General features: G+C 42.8%; 1 protein-coding gene across 1 annotated transcript in view; it reads left to right on the forward strand.

Moving 5' to 3' along the window:
- Nucleotides 1-18,368, forward strand: part of LOC119164602 (uncharacterized) — a 156,814-nt gene that overhangs the window by 103,727 nt on the left and 34,719 nt on the right. Inside the window, exon 8 of the mRNA XM_075893676.1 lies at nt 14,570-14,884. Within this exon, the coding sequence (XP_075749791.1) occupies nt 14,570-14,884 (315 nt within the window). The remainder of the gene's footprint in view (nt 1-14,569; nt 14,885-18,368) is intronic.

Below are 18,368 nucleotides of genomic sequence, written 5' to 3' on the forward strand. Positions count from 1 at the left end.
AGATAAAAAACAAAAAAAAGAAAAAAAGAAGGAAAAACAAAGAGAAACAAGGAAGACGATGCAGCGCCTCTTTTTTTTAATGGTTGGCACCACTACCGCGAAGATGCCTTGAATTTTTTTTTTTTCAGGTTTCTCTACTATAGAAGGCACACTTGTGTTTTTTTTAGATCTTTTATTGAATACTTGCTTTATTTTCACTTGAATAAAAGTGATGCCTGTATTCGCCAAAGTTATATATATCTCGGCCTTGTGCGGCCTTGGCCGCTAAACCGGCCTTGTGCGGTTTAACGACAGTAAAGCATTGGTCACCGCCTTGAACCCAACTTCATCGCCGGTGATGCTGCCCCAAGGCACTGCTGTGAGCTGCTTCGCTGACAGCGAGCCTTTCTCGCTGGTTCCCTTTCACGCAGAATCAACGCCTTTGTCTGCTACAACTGATATGAAGGCTACCACTGTTGCTTTAAATGACATTATAACTCCTCACCTCGCTGCCGAGCAAAAGAGAGACCTCTTAGACCTTCTCCAAAAGCACAGCCTTTTGTTTGACGTACATTCCAAAGTTCTGGGCCGCACCTCCGTTGCAGAGCACAGCATCGAAACCGAAGGCAGCTCCATTGTACGCCGCCGCCCATACCGTCTGTCTTCGGCGGAACGGCAAATCATTGAGGAAAACGTCACCGACATGCTCAAACGGGATATTATTCGACCTTCATCCAGCTCTTGGTCGTCTCCTGTGGTGTTGGTCCGGAAAAAGGATGGCTCTGTTCGCTTTTGTGTTGATTACAGAGCGCTCAATACGATCACACACAAAAAAAGATGTATATCCGTCGCCACGCATAGATGATGCTCTGGACTCCCTACAAGGCGCAGAATATTTCTCCAGCCTCGACCTCCGATCCGGGTATTGGCAAATACCTATGCGGGAAGCAGACAAGGAGAAAACAGCGTTTGCGACGCCTGATGGGCATTACGAGTTTAACGTCATGCCTTTTGGCTTATGCAACGCTCCAGCAACATTCGAGCGCATGATAGATACCGTCTTACGTGGTCTCAAATGGAAAACCTGTTATGTTACTTAGACGACATCGTAATTTATTCTTCTACTTTTCCCCAGCCGCTTAAGCGTTTGGATGAAGTTCTAACGTGCATTTTGAACGCTGGTCTGCAGCTCAATACATAGAAGTGCCACTTCGCCAGCACAAGCATCAAAGTATTAGGTCACCTTGTCAGCAAAGATGGTGTTAGACGCGACCCCGACAAGGTTGCTGCCATAATTAGTTTTCCACGTCCAGGCAATCAAAAACAATTGCGAAGTTTCGTGGGCCTGGCGTCTTACTTCAGCCGCTTCATCCGTCACTTTGCTGCCATTGCGGGGCCGTTACACAAGCTTCTGACGTCAGGAACGGCTTTCACGTGGACTGACGAGTGCGAGTGTGCTTTCCAAGCCCTTAACCGTGCTCTGACATCAGAACCCGTCCTCCGTCACTTCGATGAGAGTGCACCCACTTTCCTGCACACAGATGCCAGTGGCCGCGGAATTGGTGCCGTCGTCCTCCAGCGCGATGAAACATCACGTGAGCGAGTAGTTGCGTATGCCAGCCGCGCACTAACACCTGCGGAGCAGAACTACTCGATGGCGAAGCTTAAGGGTCGAGCTGTGACATCACGGTAGCAGAGCTGTGACCGTGACGTCACAGCTCTGCTACCGTGACGTCACAGCTCTGCTATAAAACCACCGCTCCAGCGAGGATCAGCCGTCATTTCACGAGCAGTCCAGGCAGCAACGAGGCTGAATGACAGCTAAAAATTTACCTTGCTTTACGCAGAATGCTGGTGGTGGAATCAGACAAGGTCTTCGGAAGCGATCAGCGCTACTAGGAATCAAGTGGGCGGAACCGGCAACAACGCCCCCTGAAATACCATGACGTCACAGCTCTGCTATAAAACCACCGCTCCAGCGAGGATCAGCCGTCATTTCACGAGCAGTCCAGGCAGCAACGAGGCTGAATGACAGCTAAAAATTTACCTTGCTTTACGCAGGTACGTGAACGACTTGTACTTTGGCTTCTTAGTTCCTGGACTGCTCAGTGAATGACGGGTGTTATGGGTGATAAGCCGCCCACTACTGTGAAGGAACTAGCTAAGGCCTTGTCAGATTTTTCTGCTAGAATTGATGCCAAACATGATGAGCTAAAGAAAGACATCACAAAGGTTATTGAAGGCGAACTACAAACTCTTAGACAGTCAATCAACTTCATGAATGAGCACTTTGAGCAATTCAGGGTGGAACTTGACGAAACAAAGAAAGAGCTTGCTGTGGTGCGAGCAGAAAACCATGCGATTAAAAGCGAAAACAGTCGCCTCGTCAAGGATATTAAGGAAATAAAACAGGAACTCACTGCTCAGCAACAATACAGTAGACAGAATAACCTAGAAATAAAGGGAGTTCCTGTGATGGAGGGAGAAAACTTGGTCTCCACAATGCAACAGCTTGCCAGCTACCTGAAAGTTGAAGTCAAAGAAACAGATATAGACGTCGTGCACCGAGTGCCATCAAGGAACGCGTCAACACCTAACATCATAGTTAGGTTTCTCTCGAGAGCTGTGAAAGATAATGTTCTGAGGAATGCTAAGAAGCAACGACTTAACACGACAGCTTTAGGTTTTCAGGGCATCGCATCTCCAGTATACATAAATGAGCACTTGTGTCCGGCAAACAAGGAATTGCTAACAGCCGCTCTAAAGACAAAGCGGGAAAAAAACTGGAAGTACACCTGGGTAACTGGTGGAAAGATTTTGATGCGGAAGGCGGATAGTTCACGTGTGCTTCACGTCACATGTGCTGAGGATCTTTCCAAAGTTGTTTGAGGATTGCCTGCTTGTTTCTGTAAACCTGGAGTTTCCTATATTTTTAAATGGCGTATTCTTTTTCTGAGGTTGAAAACATATGGCTGCAGCAGGATCATTTCGCAGTCTTACATTGTAATATTCGCAGCATAAAGAAGAATTTCGATCATCTGCTTTCGTACTTATCACAGCACTCGTTTAAATATGATGTCATCGCTATAACTGAAACTTGGCTTCGAGAAAGCGAATCAGTTCATCTACCCGGCTACGTCATGCTTTCGCAACCTAGAAACAGTGCTACACGAGGAGGGGGCGTGGCGCTATTTATCAAAGACTGTTTTAGTTTCGTTCACCTTAGCAATAGCTCATGCTGCAGTTCATCGGCAGAGACTCTTTTTATTCATCTTCAAAATGGTGTTATCATCGGTGTAATATATCGTCCACCAAATTCCAGTGTGGCTGACTTCATTACTGTGATGGAAAGTACCATGATACCCATTGTGGCCTCTAAAGCACCTTTTATTGTCTGCGGTGATATTAACATAGACGTGTCTGGAGATACATGTGATGATTACGTGTTTTTGCTACAATCAGTTAATCTGAGAAATGTTATTTCATCACCCACTCGCATAACAGACCACTCAGAGTCGATTATTGATCACGTGTTGTGTAACGCTGACCTGGATGTATCGGCAGGCGTATACGCTGTTGCTATTGCGGATCACAATCCCACCTTTCTATTTTTACCCCAGAGACACATTTGTGCTCCTGACGTACCTGCCATTAAACGTACAACACGTGTCGACTATAATTCCGTGCAAAAACTACTACAAGGTACGAATTTTGATGCCCTCTATGATGAAGACGTGGACGTCGAGTGTGATAACATTGTAAAATGCATTGTGGATGTCATTGAACGATCAACGCGTAGCTGTTCGCGCCGAAATTATGACCATGCCATATGTCCATGGATGAATAGAAATATACTTGAGGTTTTGAAGCTGAAAGATTTTTACTACGTCAAATGGAAAAATAACAGGAGCAATGAATACTACCATCAAAATTTTAAGCTTTACAGAAATAAGTCAGTAGCAATGATAAGAAAATCCAAGAAGTGCTACTATACCAACCTAGTGAAAGAAAATGGTGGTAACACGAAGAAGATATGGCAGATTGTTAAAGACGTCACTGGCATGGGTAGCAAAGAACGCATTATACCTGATAATCCAACTCGTGAAGTAGCTGACAACTTTAACGATTACTTTACTAATATTGGTCTCAGCCTTGCGAGGAATTTCCCTGCTCATATGCCGAATTTAAATGCACCCTGTACTGTTACCAATAATTTCGATCTATGTGATGTAACTGAGGATGACATCCGACAAGTAATTAATAAGTTACCAGGGAACAAGGCAGCTGGTCATGACGCCATATCATCAAGGATTTTAAAGGATAATATTGATGTTTTGTGTGGTCCCTTATGCCATATATTTAATCATGCATTTTCTTGTAAAACATATCCTAGTATACTTAAGACCGCCAAAGTAATACCAGTGTACAAATCTGGTGATCGGAATCTTCCGGACAGCTACAGACCAATATCTGTCCTGAGTAGTATTAACACTACGCTTGAAAAACTAATTTCGTCGCAATTAAGGCGCTTCCTGGGTGAACAGAATATACTTTGTCCCCAGCAACACGGCTTTGTTGCAAACAGGTCCACTTCAACTGCTGTTTCGATGCTTACGCAATATATTAATTCCGCGCTACATGAAAACAACATAGCAATAGCAGTATTTTTAGACATACGAGAGGCATTTGATGCTATTAGTCATTCCATTTTACTGGAAAAAATGCATTCCTATGGGATAAAAGGTAACTTGCTAGATTTTTTTTCTAGTTATTTATCGGCACGCAAACAAAAGGTAGTCATTGGTGACATCAAGTCATCTTACGGTTATATTAAATGCGGGGTGCCACAGGGTTCAGTTTTGGGCCCTATATTGTTCTCTCTTTATATTAATGATGTCCCGCGATCCCTACAGAGGTCGAGGGCACTGATGTACGCAGACGACACTGTTTTAGTTTTCACAGGACACTCCTTAGCAGATTTACAAAATGACGCGATGATCGATTTATCGAACATTTCGGAATGGTTTGCCAGGAATCAGCTGGCTGTTAACTGTACTAAAACAAAGTACATGGTGTTTCACTCTCGTAGGAAACATATTGACGCTGAATCTTTTAAAACCTAACAATAAACAACGCTCCTATTCAACAAGTTCCTTGTTTTAAATATTTAGGCGTCACTTTTGATGAACATTTACACTGGCATGAGCAAGTACAGAGTGTGTGCGCAAAAGTAGCCTATGGCTGCTATTCTCTAATAAAAGCTCGCCAATATTTTCCGCAAGCTATACTTCGCACACTCTACTTTTCATTGTGTCATTGTCACATAGGTTACTGTCTGGAATCGTGGGGTGTGACGTACAACAGTTATCTAAAAACTCTTGAACGACTTCAAAAGCGTACACTGAAAATCATAAGCCAAGGTGAATCAGTAAGGAATATTTTCCAATCACAACGCATTCTCTCGGTTCCGATGTTGCGTGACTACAAAATTGCCGTTTTAGTAAATAACATAATTAATAGAAATTCACCTTTGCCTGCTGATCTTTTTTTTCAATTCCTAAACGCAATACGCGACATGCTTCGAATGGTAATTTCAATCTGCCCAAATGTTTTAATGTTTACGGAGAAAGACTGATACAGTTTAATGGAACAAAAATATGGAACACGGTTCCCCTAGAGATTAAAACGGCACGTAATTTCAGCATGGCATGTAAATCATTTTTTTCTGTGGAGTCAAGACATGTAAGCATTTGTGTGTTTGATTCGATTTTCATTGTATTTTTTTCTGCAGGAAAAAATGTATTACTGTGTTATCTGTATTATATGATTGTTTTTTTGTTTTTTGTTTTTTTGATGTTGTTACCTCAGAGCTGACCTGTACACTTTTTTATGTTGCACATTGTATTGAACCGTCCACTAGCCACTTTAGGCTATCGGTCCAAATAATCCCTGTAATTACATATATCTATTCATGAAAATAAAGTTTCATTGATTGATTGATTGATTGATTGATAACAGAGCACGAATGTCTCGCTGTCGTTTGGGCCATCCAGAAATTTCGACCTTAACTGTATGGACGCCACTTCACTGTGATCACCGACCACCATGCCCTATGCTGGTTGTCCTCGCTGAAGAATTTGTCTGGTCGCCTCGGTCGCTGGATACTGCGTTTGCAAGAGTACACTTTTGACGTTGTGTACAGGTCTGGAAAACAGCATCAGGATGCTGACGCTCTCTCTCGCTGCTCTGTGCCACTTTCATATCCAATCACGAATCCTCAATGCCCCTCAGGTGATCAAGCGGCTTCCTCTTCACCCACGTTATCACCCCTGGCAGTTGCTGGGTCACTATCTTTGAACAGCCGCACCAAGTTTGCCGCGTGCCAACGTGACGACCCCTACTGTAACCGCATCATCGGATACTTGAATGGCTCGTCTTCTCCGCCTAATGCCAGACTACGTCGTCAGCTACGGCAGTTCAAGCTAGAGAACAAGGTCCTGCAGCACTATACTTACAATGCGGATGGGCATTGGTGGGTGCCAGTACTTCCCCGTTCGCTGCGAGAACAAGTTCTCGAAGCATTGCACGACGACCCATCAGCTGGACACTTAGGATTCCAAAAGACCTACAACCGCGTTAGGAGCCATTTCTTCTGGCCTGGTCTTTCTACCTTTGTGGCTAATTATGTCGCTTCTTGCCTACTTTGTCAACGCCGGAAACGACCAACTTCAGCTCCTGCTGGCCTATTACAACCCATTCCATGTCCCAATACACCTTTTGCCGTTGTCGGAATAGACCTCGTCGGGCCACTTCCCGTAACGCCAGTGGGCCACCGCTGAATCGTCACAGCTGTCGACCACCTCACACGATACGCGGAGACTGCCCCTCTACGCACTAGCTCTGCATCAGACGTTGCCGCCTTCTTTTTAGAAGCCATTGTGTTGCGTCATGGTGTACCTCGCGCGTTGTTGAGTGACCGAGGCAAGGCCTTCCTGTCCACAATTCTCGATGAAATCCTAAAAACTTGTGGCACAGTTCATAAGACCACATCCGCTTACCACCCGCAGACAAATGGCCTGACAGAGCGATTCCACCAGACTCTAATCGACATGATATCCATGTACATCGGACCGAACCACGATAACTGGGACAAAATCTTGCCGTTTGTAACATTTGCACACAACACCGCTGTTCAACGAACACCGGTTATTCACCTTTCTTCCTCGTCTATGGTCGTGCGCCGACATTCACCATTGACGCCTCTTTCTTTAATGTAACGACAAAAACGTCCACGACTACGCCAGAACATTTCGTTTCCAGGCTCGCTGAGGCACGGCAACGTGCTCAACTCAACACGGAGGCCAGTCAACAAGACTGCAAGCAACGCTATGACAGCTTCCGTCAAGACGTTTCTTTCCGTCCTGGAGATGAAGTATTACTTAGGACGCCTGTTCGCACTCCAAGATTGTGTGAAAAGTTTCAGTCACACTTTCTCGGACCTTACGTTATTTCTGAACGGACATCTCCTGTCAATTACCTTGTCACTCCCGTCGAGGGTTTCTCGGACCGTCGTTACCGTGCCTCCGAGATAGTCCACGTTTCACGTCTTACACCCTTTGTTCGCCGTACATTTCCCGCCTAAGTCTCGGCCGGGCTGGCCGCTCAAGTGCGCGGGGAAAATAAGTGTGAGCATTGTTTATGCGTCCCATCTTTTCATCTGTACATACTCATCATCACTAGTCAAGCTTAGGTTGTGGGGCACATACTCGAGACAATAAAGAACAGTCTTGAGGGTACTGGACGCAATCTTACAATATATATATATATATATATATATATATATATATATATATATATATATATATATATATATATATATATATATATACAAACATCTAATGGCACGTATTGTTTTTATGTGTTGTGTGTAACTTGTGATAAGTAATATAACATGTGGTGGTACCCAAAATTGTTATACAGTGCGCATGTTTATAAATACACGTGTCGTACTACATGTCTGTTTCAAGTGTCATGGGAGGCGACCGCAATCGTTTTCACACAACCCAACTATGGCTCAAGGGCATGAACTACAAATGGTCGACAAATATCACTGAAAGCAGCCCTACAAACATGAAGGTTGGGTTTCAGTTTTCGATTTCAGGAAACTGCAATCGAAGACCTCTGCGGGACCGGCTACCGTTGTAATGCGTGGGCTGTAAAGGCAGGCGGTAAGCATAACTTTCAGTGTGTAACCACCACATTCCAGAACATAAAAAAAGGGCTCTGCGTGGTTTCGGTGTTTCTCTGAATTGAAAAGTTCGCCCATTTGGACTTCCGATTTCATTCGCACGACTGGTACCCGGGGCAGTAAATTTTGAGCTGAGTGCTCAGCTAGGTTTTGCGTCCATGAAAACTAAAGCTAAAAAGGGTCTTTGAAACGGCTTGAGGTTTGGTAGCGTTGCAACGAGGAAAAGGGAATCGATGACAGCAAATGGGCGAATGCCATTAAAAAAAGAAATCTGCCAAGTAGCAAAGATTTTGAAAACCGTGAAACTCAAACTTTTCTCAAATAAAATGGACTCTTGTGTTGAATACTGCTATTACGTCCTGTCACTATTGTTGAACAAAATATGCAGTGAACGCAAGTGACAAGCGAGACTAATGAGCCAGGTTACATCGATCGACTGTTAGATGGAGCTATTTTTAGCCTTGGCGACATACAATACTTGAAAGAGTATAGTAGTGAGAGAAATGTGCTTTCTATACAAAATAGCATGCGGAGGGGGTTGTGGCAACATAAAGTAGGCCACATAAAACGTAGCCGCTAAATCATATTCAAAATATTGGTTGTTATAACCTCTTAAATGAAAGGCGATCATTTGGAAACCAACGGCATAGAGAATGGTAGGTCTACTAACCGACAGTTATTAGTGTATGTAGGTACAATTAATATGGTTCCTGGCAATTGTAACTTTCATTAAGAAGTCTCGAATAGATATATTCAGAGTTCCCGCACAAGGGTTTCAATGAAGCACGGATATTATTTAGGAATATTGAAAACACATTGAAACGATGCAAAACAGCAGTAATACATATGCAGTTCATTCTTCTTGGCACAGAAATAATGCACGTAATTACGCAAAGCATGAATATTGTTCTATCAGTGGCGGCATTCTTCGTCATTGCTAGCTGGAGTTGGCATTTCATACGTTTCTTTCAGCGTTAAAAATGTTCGGCATTCTATGAAGCTTGACTTTCATTACTTCTTGATAAAAAACGCTCTTTGATATGAAGCGCTCTAGTGTACGCGCCTGTCTCTGTAACTCTGTGTGTTTGTTTGTGTGTGTGTGTTGTGTGTGTGTTGTAAAAATGAAAACACACAGAAAGACTGACTGTGTTTTCGGCTATTGGTGTGCATTCAAGATACGACAAAAAGCGGAATGTTATGCGATTCCGCGTGACTTTGAGAAGTGCATAGAATGTGAAGCGGTTCTTTTACTGGATTTCTCGTCGTATAGTTTGATCCCCCGCGCATTTTAAATGTGGAGCATTCCTTGGCATAGCATGCACCCTTAGTATCTATCTATCTATCTATCTATCTATCTATCTATCTATCTATCTATCTATCTATCTATCTATCTATCTATATATTTATCTATCTATATATTTATCTATTTATTTATTTATTCTCCTACGCCCGGTTGCTCTCCTCGGGATCACCCGTTTAACTCTTTCGTCACCTCACCTATTGGAATCAATAACCGGTGGTCCACGCTTCGGATCATCAACATTGGCATGTTGAACTTGTTTCTCCTACACCCAGTGCTTTCTAGTAGTTTGTCGAGCCACTCAACTTTCAGATTCAATTTGAATTAGCCCGTTCTGGCATCATAGTGATTTTCGACTGGCCTTTGCGCAAATGGATGTGCGTTTGGTTGGGAAAAGGCATAGAGTTTCCTAAAATTAACTAGTGGGCACTCTGGCGCTGCGATCGTTCAATGAGCATGGGAATGATGGGTAGTACACACATTTGCCTAGTCTTCGTACTTGCGGGTGGCTAATCGTATTTGCGGTTCCGTTTATTGCTGTGTTTCAGTTTTGTTTTGAAATAAAGATTTAACCCTTTTGAACTTCGTGACCCAATTCGGAAAGGCAAGTCTAAAAGAATGAAGTGGTGAAGCACAATCGCAGAACATTTGCTGAATTTTGTTTCGTGCGAAAACAGCTCCAAGCCAAACGAACACACACGGAGCCAAAATCAGGTCAGAAGTATGAAGATTAGACAAATGTGTGTACTACCCATCATTCCCATGCTCACTGAAGTGCCGTGCGTTGCAGCTCCCATTGACACTAGCGCCAGAGTTCCCTCTAGTGTATATTAAGAAACTCTATGGGAAAAGGCACTTGTCCGGCAAACTTGGCAGAAACGCGTGCCTCTCGTGGTTATGCTACAGTAAAATCAAAGTTCTGTTCTCAAAAGAACTTTTGCACGTGAAATATCAAATAAGTTTTCAACTTCACAGTTTAACAGTATTAAGCAGAATTATTTGCCAATATTTTATGCCAGCCATTCCAGAGAGAGCTGTTGCTGAAACATTTTGTACGACGTTTAATTTTTTATTCTGTTCCTGGGTCGTTTATCTCTAATTTTTTTTTTTGAATACTTTTGCATGTAGCGTTTTTTTGCACTGTTTACCAGCTGGCAATAAAAAAAACACCCTTTTCACATTTTTATTCATTCCAAAACATTTTGGTGCTTTAAAACATATTTTGAAGAACATTTCATTGTGTAAACCTTAGTATGTGCAATGGGTGCTGGAGTACTTTTCAAACTGGCAAAAACTATCTTCGCGAGACATAAGAAAACATCAATTTTTGTGCTGTGTAACGGGAGAGTACACTTAGAAGAAACCAAAATTAGTGCTGCACGGTAAGATGGTTTGACGAATGTTGCTTGCTGGTCAGGAAGGCCATGAGTAATCTTACAATCCAGTCGTGTACATCGTCGAGCACCGGCATGTCCTTGTGGCAGAAGACTTTACTGCCTCAGAAAGTACCCAGGTTCGCACGCCATTTCAACCTGTATATATTTCTTTATTCCGTTAGGTAGCCGTTACAGACACTGCGGGTGGCAGAGGCGGGGACAACTCTGCCAAAAATGGTCGTTGTTATGATCTCACAACAATTATTGTAAAAAAAGGCTCTCGTATCATTATTCAATAAGAAATTTGATTCCTTCTTGTTCCTAGCATGCGGCACACAAATCACTAATGAAGAGGCAGCTGTTTATTTTATGTTTTCTAATGAAATCGAAAAAAGCGAACATGAGACAGGCCTCAGCGTGAGAACATTATTCGTTTATTTTTCTTATATGAATGTTTTTCTTAGTTTTCTGTTCAGCCAGACGTAAAAAAAAAAAGCTTAGCAGCACCACGTTGATGTAGAAATGCGAGTAATTCAATCTCCTTCCAGTTTTTGAAGCCTTAATTGAATTATGAAACATGAAACAATCGCCACCCAAGCATATTTTCGGTTACTTCGATCATGCGCACACTCATTCTTACTGCGTCTAAAAATGAAATAGGATTTAAGTTTTAGTATTGCAGGTCACGCAGTCATTTTAGTGAGGGTTAGAAATTTCGGGAAAAAAGTATTACAATTTTTTAAGACAACCTCAACGCTCTTTTTTTTTTTTTGTCACATCTGTTATAGGCTTAAGGCCATTCCACGCGCTTTCCACACAGCCGCAACGCACGTGCCGTGACCCCTACCGCACGCAAGCGGGGACAAATAAGCCAGTTATCGACGCTCTTTTACCCTCCACAGCGTCACCAATTGGCTTATGTGTCTCCCGCTTGCGTGTGGTAGGGGTCCCGGCACGTGCGTTGCGGCTGTGCGGGAAGCGCGTGGAACGGCCCTTACTCCTCTGATCGCTTTGATGTCTGCCGGAGCCGTCGCTGCAGTCTCAAAAGTACGAAGAAAGAAAATGCATAGTTACACCACAAACAATCGTGCGTTGTAGCGACTATGACCATTTAACAGCAGTCATCATAATAATAATGATCATCCTCAGCAGCCTGACCATGCCCGCTGTACATGGCAGAGGTTTCTCGCATGTTTCGCCAATCAACCCCGGCTCTCTGCTTTACGCTGCATCGTTGTACCTGCAAAATCATATTCTTATCCGGCCACCAAATTTTTGGTCTCCCTCTTACGCGTTTGCATTCTCTTGCAATCCAGCCAGCGTTTATCCTGCCTACGTGCTACGCGCCCGGCTGTTGTGCATTTCTTCTTCTTGATTTACTAAACTCAACTCAAAATATCAAACGTTTAAAAGCAGTAAAAGCTATTACTTCAGAAGCTATTGTCCCAGCAGCTCTCATACCCGTCTATTGTCCACTCAACATCAGTTTGCTTTCAAGCTTTAGCGTGCACACCTTAATATTGTACCAGACTGCCCTACATTTGTGTGCGAGGCCCGAGATTAAGGTTTTTTTTAGGGGCGAAGCTCCTTAGGGCGTGGGCTGTGCGTCCCCTGTAGCCTGTATGTAGCCACCTCTAGTTTAGTTCTTGCAGTGTTCACTAGATGGCGGTACCGTCCCCTGTATGTAGCCACCTCTAGTTTAGTTCTTGCAGTGTTCACTAGATGGCGGTACCGTCTCCTGTATGTAGCCACCTCTCGTTTAGTTCTTGTAGTGTTTACTAGATGGTGGTACTTGTAGCTGATGATGAAAAGATGCAAGATGTTATAAACTAGAAAGCGGTACTTGTAGTTGATGAAAGACGCGAGATCTTATAAAATAGGAATGATGTCACATATGGCGCGTGTCATTGGTTGAAGGCAATCGTTCGATTTAGTGCGGCGACGTACACTAGGGGGAGCGTTGTAATAAAATCCGTTCGCTGTTGGCGCGCGCTCGGAGTCGCCGGATGGATAAGGCTGCACAGCGGAGAGAGCGCAAGGCGGCAGCAGCGCGCGCTCGCAGACAGAATCCCGATGTGCAAGCGCGCGAGGCAAGGGACATCGCAAGCCATCCATCGTCTAAGAACAAATAAAAGTTGATTTGTGTATATACACACACAGCGTTTCTCACGTCTTTACATGATGATCGACTGGGCGAAATACACGGAAGATTCACAGTTTACCGATGAATCCCTCCGGAGCTTCGCCCCTTCATCATCATTCACCCCGTGAATATGCCGTAATTTTTTTTTGTTACGAAATGACATATATTGAATACCGACGCCGATTCAGGCCATCTGCGTCGGCTTGCCTTTGAGTTGGGTTTCGTTTTGTTTTTGTTCTCTTTATATAGCTCAGCTTCATATGCTTACTGGATTGAGCTGTCACTTTCTTTTTTGCGAAAATCTTGACAGGCCTAGGAATAGGGTAGTTTAAAATAGAAATAGCAAGAAAAACTGTATAAAGATAGTGGTAAGAAGCTCAATAGCTGTGTTAGTATCAGGTTAAGTAATTAATTCAGGGTAGGTGAGATGAGCGAGAATCGCCGAACCTCTTCACTTCACTGCCGATGTACCCAATCACTCCATTTATAATGCACAAGACATTATAGAGCTTACAGTGCATTACTTAGCCAGGGTGTCACCGCTCGCCTTGCAGTTGATACTCGCGATTTTCAGTATACTGCGCTAATGTATCAACCTAAGTATCTAAATTAGGCTCAGTGCGTGAGCCAGGAACTCGAGCATTAGCAGTGAAACTTACATGGCCACATAAGGTTAACCTGCTTTTACATTAGTGACAGAAATGTTTTCTTGCCAGCCAGTTAATGCGCGGCCCGAGTATCGAGGCTTTGTAAAATAAACATTGCCACCATGAAATCTAATCAATACTTGCAACAGTCTTGTAGGCCTTCTGTACTTAACCTCGTTCCATACCCGCCTACATAATACGAAAAAAAACAGCTGCGAAAAATATAAAAGACAAGTATTTTCAGCCTCACCGCAGGTCGACGATGGAAGGTAGCAGGACTATAGTTATAGGGCGAGAACAAAACAACGACACAGAGACAAGAAGGACACGAAGGACACGTCCTTCTTGTCTCTGTGTCGTCGTTTCGTTCTCGCGCTATAACTATCGTCATGTCATAACAACTAGCCCAAGCGGCCACACTTCTAAGGACGGTGGCAAGTTGTCAGTCAGCATTGCAAGCCCTCAGCAGCATTGAATAAACACCACATAATTTCATTATTCATGAGCAATTTTATTATGAGCAAAGCTTCCAGAGCAGCTCAGTTCGCATGGGATTATTCGAACTTGTGGTGTCTTGCCAGAGCGATGAAAGGAAGTGTGTAAATGCACTCTAAAAACGGAGGGGGAGATAGAGGGGGGAAAAATGTGAGACCTAGCAAAAAAATCTATCAGAGTGATTCAAGTTTCAAGCGTGTAAACGCGCTCAGGAGATGCGTACAGAAAAAAGAACGAGACGCACATCACATAGATAGAAAGTATCGGCCCAAAAGCGTCGAAATGAGATGCATGCTGCAGTAGCAGTTAAGCAGATAACAACGGCGTATTCACCGGGGCAACCCCGTATTACGATACCATCATTCGTTGTGGCCAGCGCAGATGCGGTACGGCATTGCGGCGGTGTTCCAGGACAAGTCGTCCTGCAAGACGCTTCCGGCGAACGCCGGCAGGGGCACTCGCATCAGCAAGCCGCTGCGTGGGGTCATCACGGAGCGAGAGGCTGCGCTGGGCATACTGAGCCGCGAGGTGAAGCTGCTGCAGGAGGAGCGGGACCACCTGCAGGAACTGCTGCAGCACTCGCTTCAGGGCGTTGTGCCGCAGCACGCCGCGCACGTCTCCAAGGGCCTGCAACAACAGATCGAAGCGCTGAAGGCCGAGAATCAGAGGCTGCTGGACAGCTACAACGCCGAGAGGGTGAGTATTGGGCAGTTTTGGGTGATAGATACTTCAGAAGCAATCACAACAGTGTGGAGTGATAAAAAGAAGCTATTAGTGATCAGATCATAAGTTTTGTTCCTAAAGTATATGACTCCAACTGTTATTGTCAATGTAATCAAAATATTTTCTCTGCCGTTTAAAATTGTAAAAGTTTAGTTCTTTATTTTGTCTTGCTGCTTGCATATATTTTTTTGTTGTTTGAATCTTGCTACAAGAAAATGCCTTCAGCACAGTTGCCGTGTGGCTGTTTGTGTTATGAAGAGGCGGTGGGACCTGTCATGCCGCCATTATGCAACTTTTATATTGCCGTGCTCGTTGTTTGTGTGTGTTGTGTATTTGCGGCAATAATGAATTCAGATTCAAAATTTTCAATGTGTCGTAGCTACACAACACAAAAAAACTTTGCTCTAAATAGTAGAGTTTAGAGTTTGAAAAAACTCACAGTTGTGATATTCTTGAAAATGCCTTCTCTCTTTCCGTGATTTGATCTTTTGCTGGAGTAATGCATTGTAGTGTCAACTATATCTAAGTAAAGAAAACAAAATATAAAACACACGATGGCTGAGATTTTCAAACATCCTCCATTCTCAAATCAAGAAGAGCTTTTTTAGATTTCATGAGGATATTGAACTATCTTGATATCAAAGCGTAGCCATCTGCGCAGACGTATAACATGGGGCGGAGTTGCCGAATGAACTTCACTGCAGATTTTATGGCTATACGGCGTCATAAAAGAATTAGAATGTAGGTACCAGGGAGCACTGTTTAAGTGAAAGCAGAAATTCACTATGATGGAGACGTATCAGAGACCAGATTCTGCAAGAAAATAAACATGCTATTTGGAGGTTCCTCTTTAGTAGTATTCAGAACAGTAGCGGAAGCTTAACGTTAACAAAAAAAAGGGACCAAAAGGAGTGGGCTTCAAAGCCTAAGGCTCGTAAAAGGGTTCACGAGCATTCGGATATATTTGGGCCCGTTTCTCTTCTCCAAGGAATGTAAACAAGTTCAGCCATATTTCGTTGCCATAAGCGGAATCATGAGTAAAGCTAATGTACGAAGATATATAGAATGCGTTGCCAGGTTTCATTGACAGAGTTTTTTCAGATTTTTTTGTTTGGTTTATCAATATAAAAAAGAGATGAGTACGTGGCCCTGGCGCTGTGCTCATTTCCTTCGCGCCACTCTATTTTCCTCTCAAGTCACAAGCCGACTCCCTCAACATAACATTTTATTGGGGTCATAAATCTCAAGAGGTAAACGAAAATTTTGCACAACAGCTCCTTCGTTTCAAATTTCATTAGTGTTGGCCACAGGCAGTGCTATATTTTTCTATTTTTTTATGTTTGGCTGAAGGTCGCCATTATAGTAATGCCGACTACTACTATTTGGCTTTAAGCCCTAATGCATTTATATCTTCACATTTTCAAGAAGAAGACCAAAATAGAAAAAATACAAGCGAGTGCTAACGAAACTAGCGTTGCTCAACATCAATTTAGGCATAAACCTGGGAGTCTTCGTTGCACCACTGGTCGTTTTCTCGCGCGATGTTTTTACAAAAAGAGCAAATGACATCGCCAGAAACTTTTTCCATATTAGAACTCTTGCTTCAAGTCTTTCATATCTTTTTTTTAATTCACGAATCCATGTTCCAATCACCAGGATGATTTGCTTTCTACTTGCCTCAACACAATACTTGTGCTGGGGCATAATAAAAAAAATGGCTCAAAGTGCGGGAAAACTGCATAGGTGACAGTACTCGCTTTCAGGGCTCGCGATCTTGAATACGCTTCAATGAAGACCGAAAACTAAGCGCCATTGTGATGCGTGCAAAGAACTTGAATCAATTTAACCCAGTCGCATATGTAGTAGCACTAATGGACCTTTAAACTACGAGAAACAGGACACTCGGTAGAAACATTACTTCTGAACACCTGTAATGAAAGCAAAACTACACAGGCGTAAATGTTTTATGTTAGTTCCACGACGTTTATATTTCAAACATGGTTGCTAATGGATTTGTAAAACGTAGCCCGTTTCTTAAATTTCTCAAAACGGCCCGATAAATCAATGACAGCGATGCTTTTCTGCTAGCACGCCGAGTTATTTTTTTTTCTTTCTCTGAAAAAGAAATCACACGAGCCCGTACTGCCATGGCCTAGATAACTTGGCGTTATTTTTTACCAGCCCTGCAAGCATGTTCCTTCTCAGTTTGCTCTATTCTGTGTTATTTCAACGTGAGGTTAGCAATTGGAGGTTCTTAAATAAATTATTTCTTATTCTGCAATATTACAGAATCTTTACTGGCACCGTTCGTAATCACAGGCTTCTAGGAGCCTTTCCTAGAATGGTCTGGATAGTGTAATTCTTCGCTTTTCTTCGCGTGACTGAGCATAATCGTACCTGCAGAGATAAATAAGTGATTTGTGTATACGGCTTACAGTGGCAAAAGAGTCGCAAGTAAATCGCCAACATCAATACTTTTCACAAGCTCGAACGGAAAGCAAGTCTAGATTTCGACAGTAACCTGTCATGCTTGACAAAATTAGTCATATAAAATATTTTATACCCTTCTTTTTCCGTCTAATTTTTCCTTCTGTACGTGTATTTCAAAAATGGATTGCGGGGTTCTTAAATTTTTTTCAATATGGGTATTTAAAATGCGGAACAATACCGGATGTGTCTTTTATGCTTATAATCACCGCTTGTGATCAAGTTTTCAACCAATCTTTTATAACCAAATTTCACCTTTTTTATTGTTCGCATGTCAAGCACCTTTTCCCGAACTTAAATGAGCACGGAGTGTAAAAAATATGCCTTACTGATTGTAGTTGCCCCAAAGTTGGCTTCTGTGTTCTACGCTAGGTGCACAATAAAGTGATGTGAAAGACGGCGCCACTCTAGTTGGGATTGCTGCACGGGGTTTACTAAAGCGTGAAAAATTTCGTTAGAAATAGACACTCCTGGAATGAATTTGTCTGTACCTGTTATTTTGTGTTTTCGATCGTTTATTCCTGTGTTTTACAATGCGAATGCATGCATGAATGTGCGAAATCACCCTAAAGAAACAAATCTTTTAACTAGCTAATCTGTATTATCTTTCTGTGTGGGACATATACGCAAATTAATCTAATACAAATATTAAAAAAAGAGCTGCGGTTTTTTTTTTCTATGCCGTACCGAAATTCTCTAAATAATTCGTAATGTTCTTGCTCTATAAGACGTTCATAAACGGTGCGAAATGACCAGGACACAAGTAAGGAAAGCACAGCGAACATGTGTTGTAATATGCGTTTCGTTGTTCGTGTCCTATCCATACCACGCAGTCTAAGAATGTTTAACAGTGACAAATCAACTATAGCTCACCAGAACGTTTTACCGAAGTATTTTTTTTTATTCTGTGATTTCCCTAATTCAGAGGTTCTATAACATTCAATAAAACTGTGCGTACTTCAAACACTTA

This window comes from Rhipicephalus microplus, chromosome 1 (genome assembly GCF_043290135.1).
Source record: "Rhipicephalus microplus isolate Deutch F79 chromosome 1, USDA_Rmic, whole genome shotgun sequence".
Classification (NCBI taxonomy): Eukaryota; Metazoa; Arthropoda; class Arachnida; order Ixodida; family Ixodidae; genus Rhipicephalus; species Rhipicephalus microplus.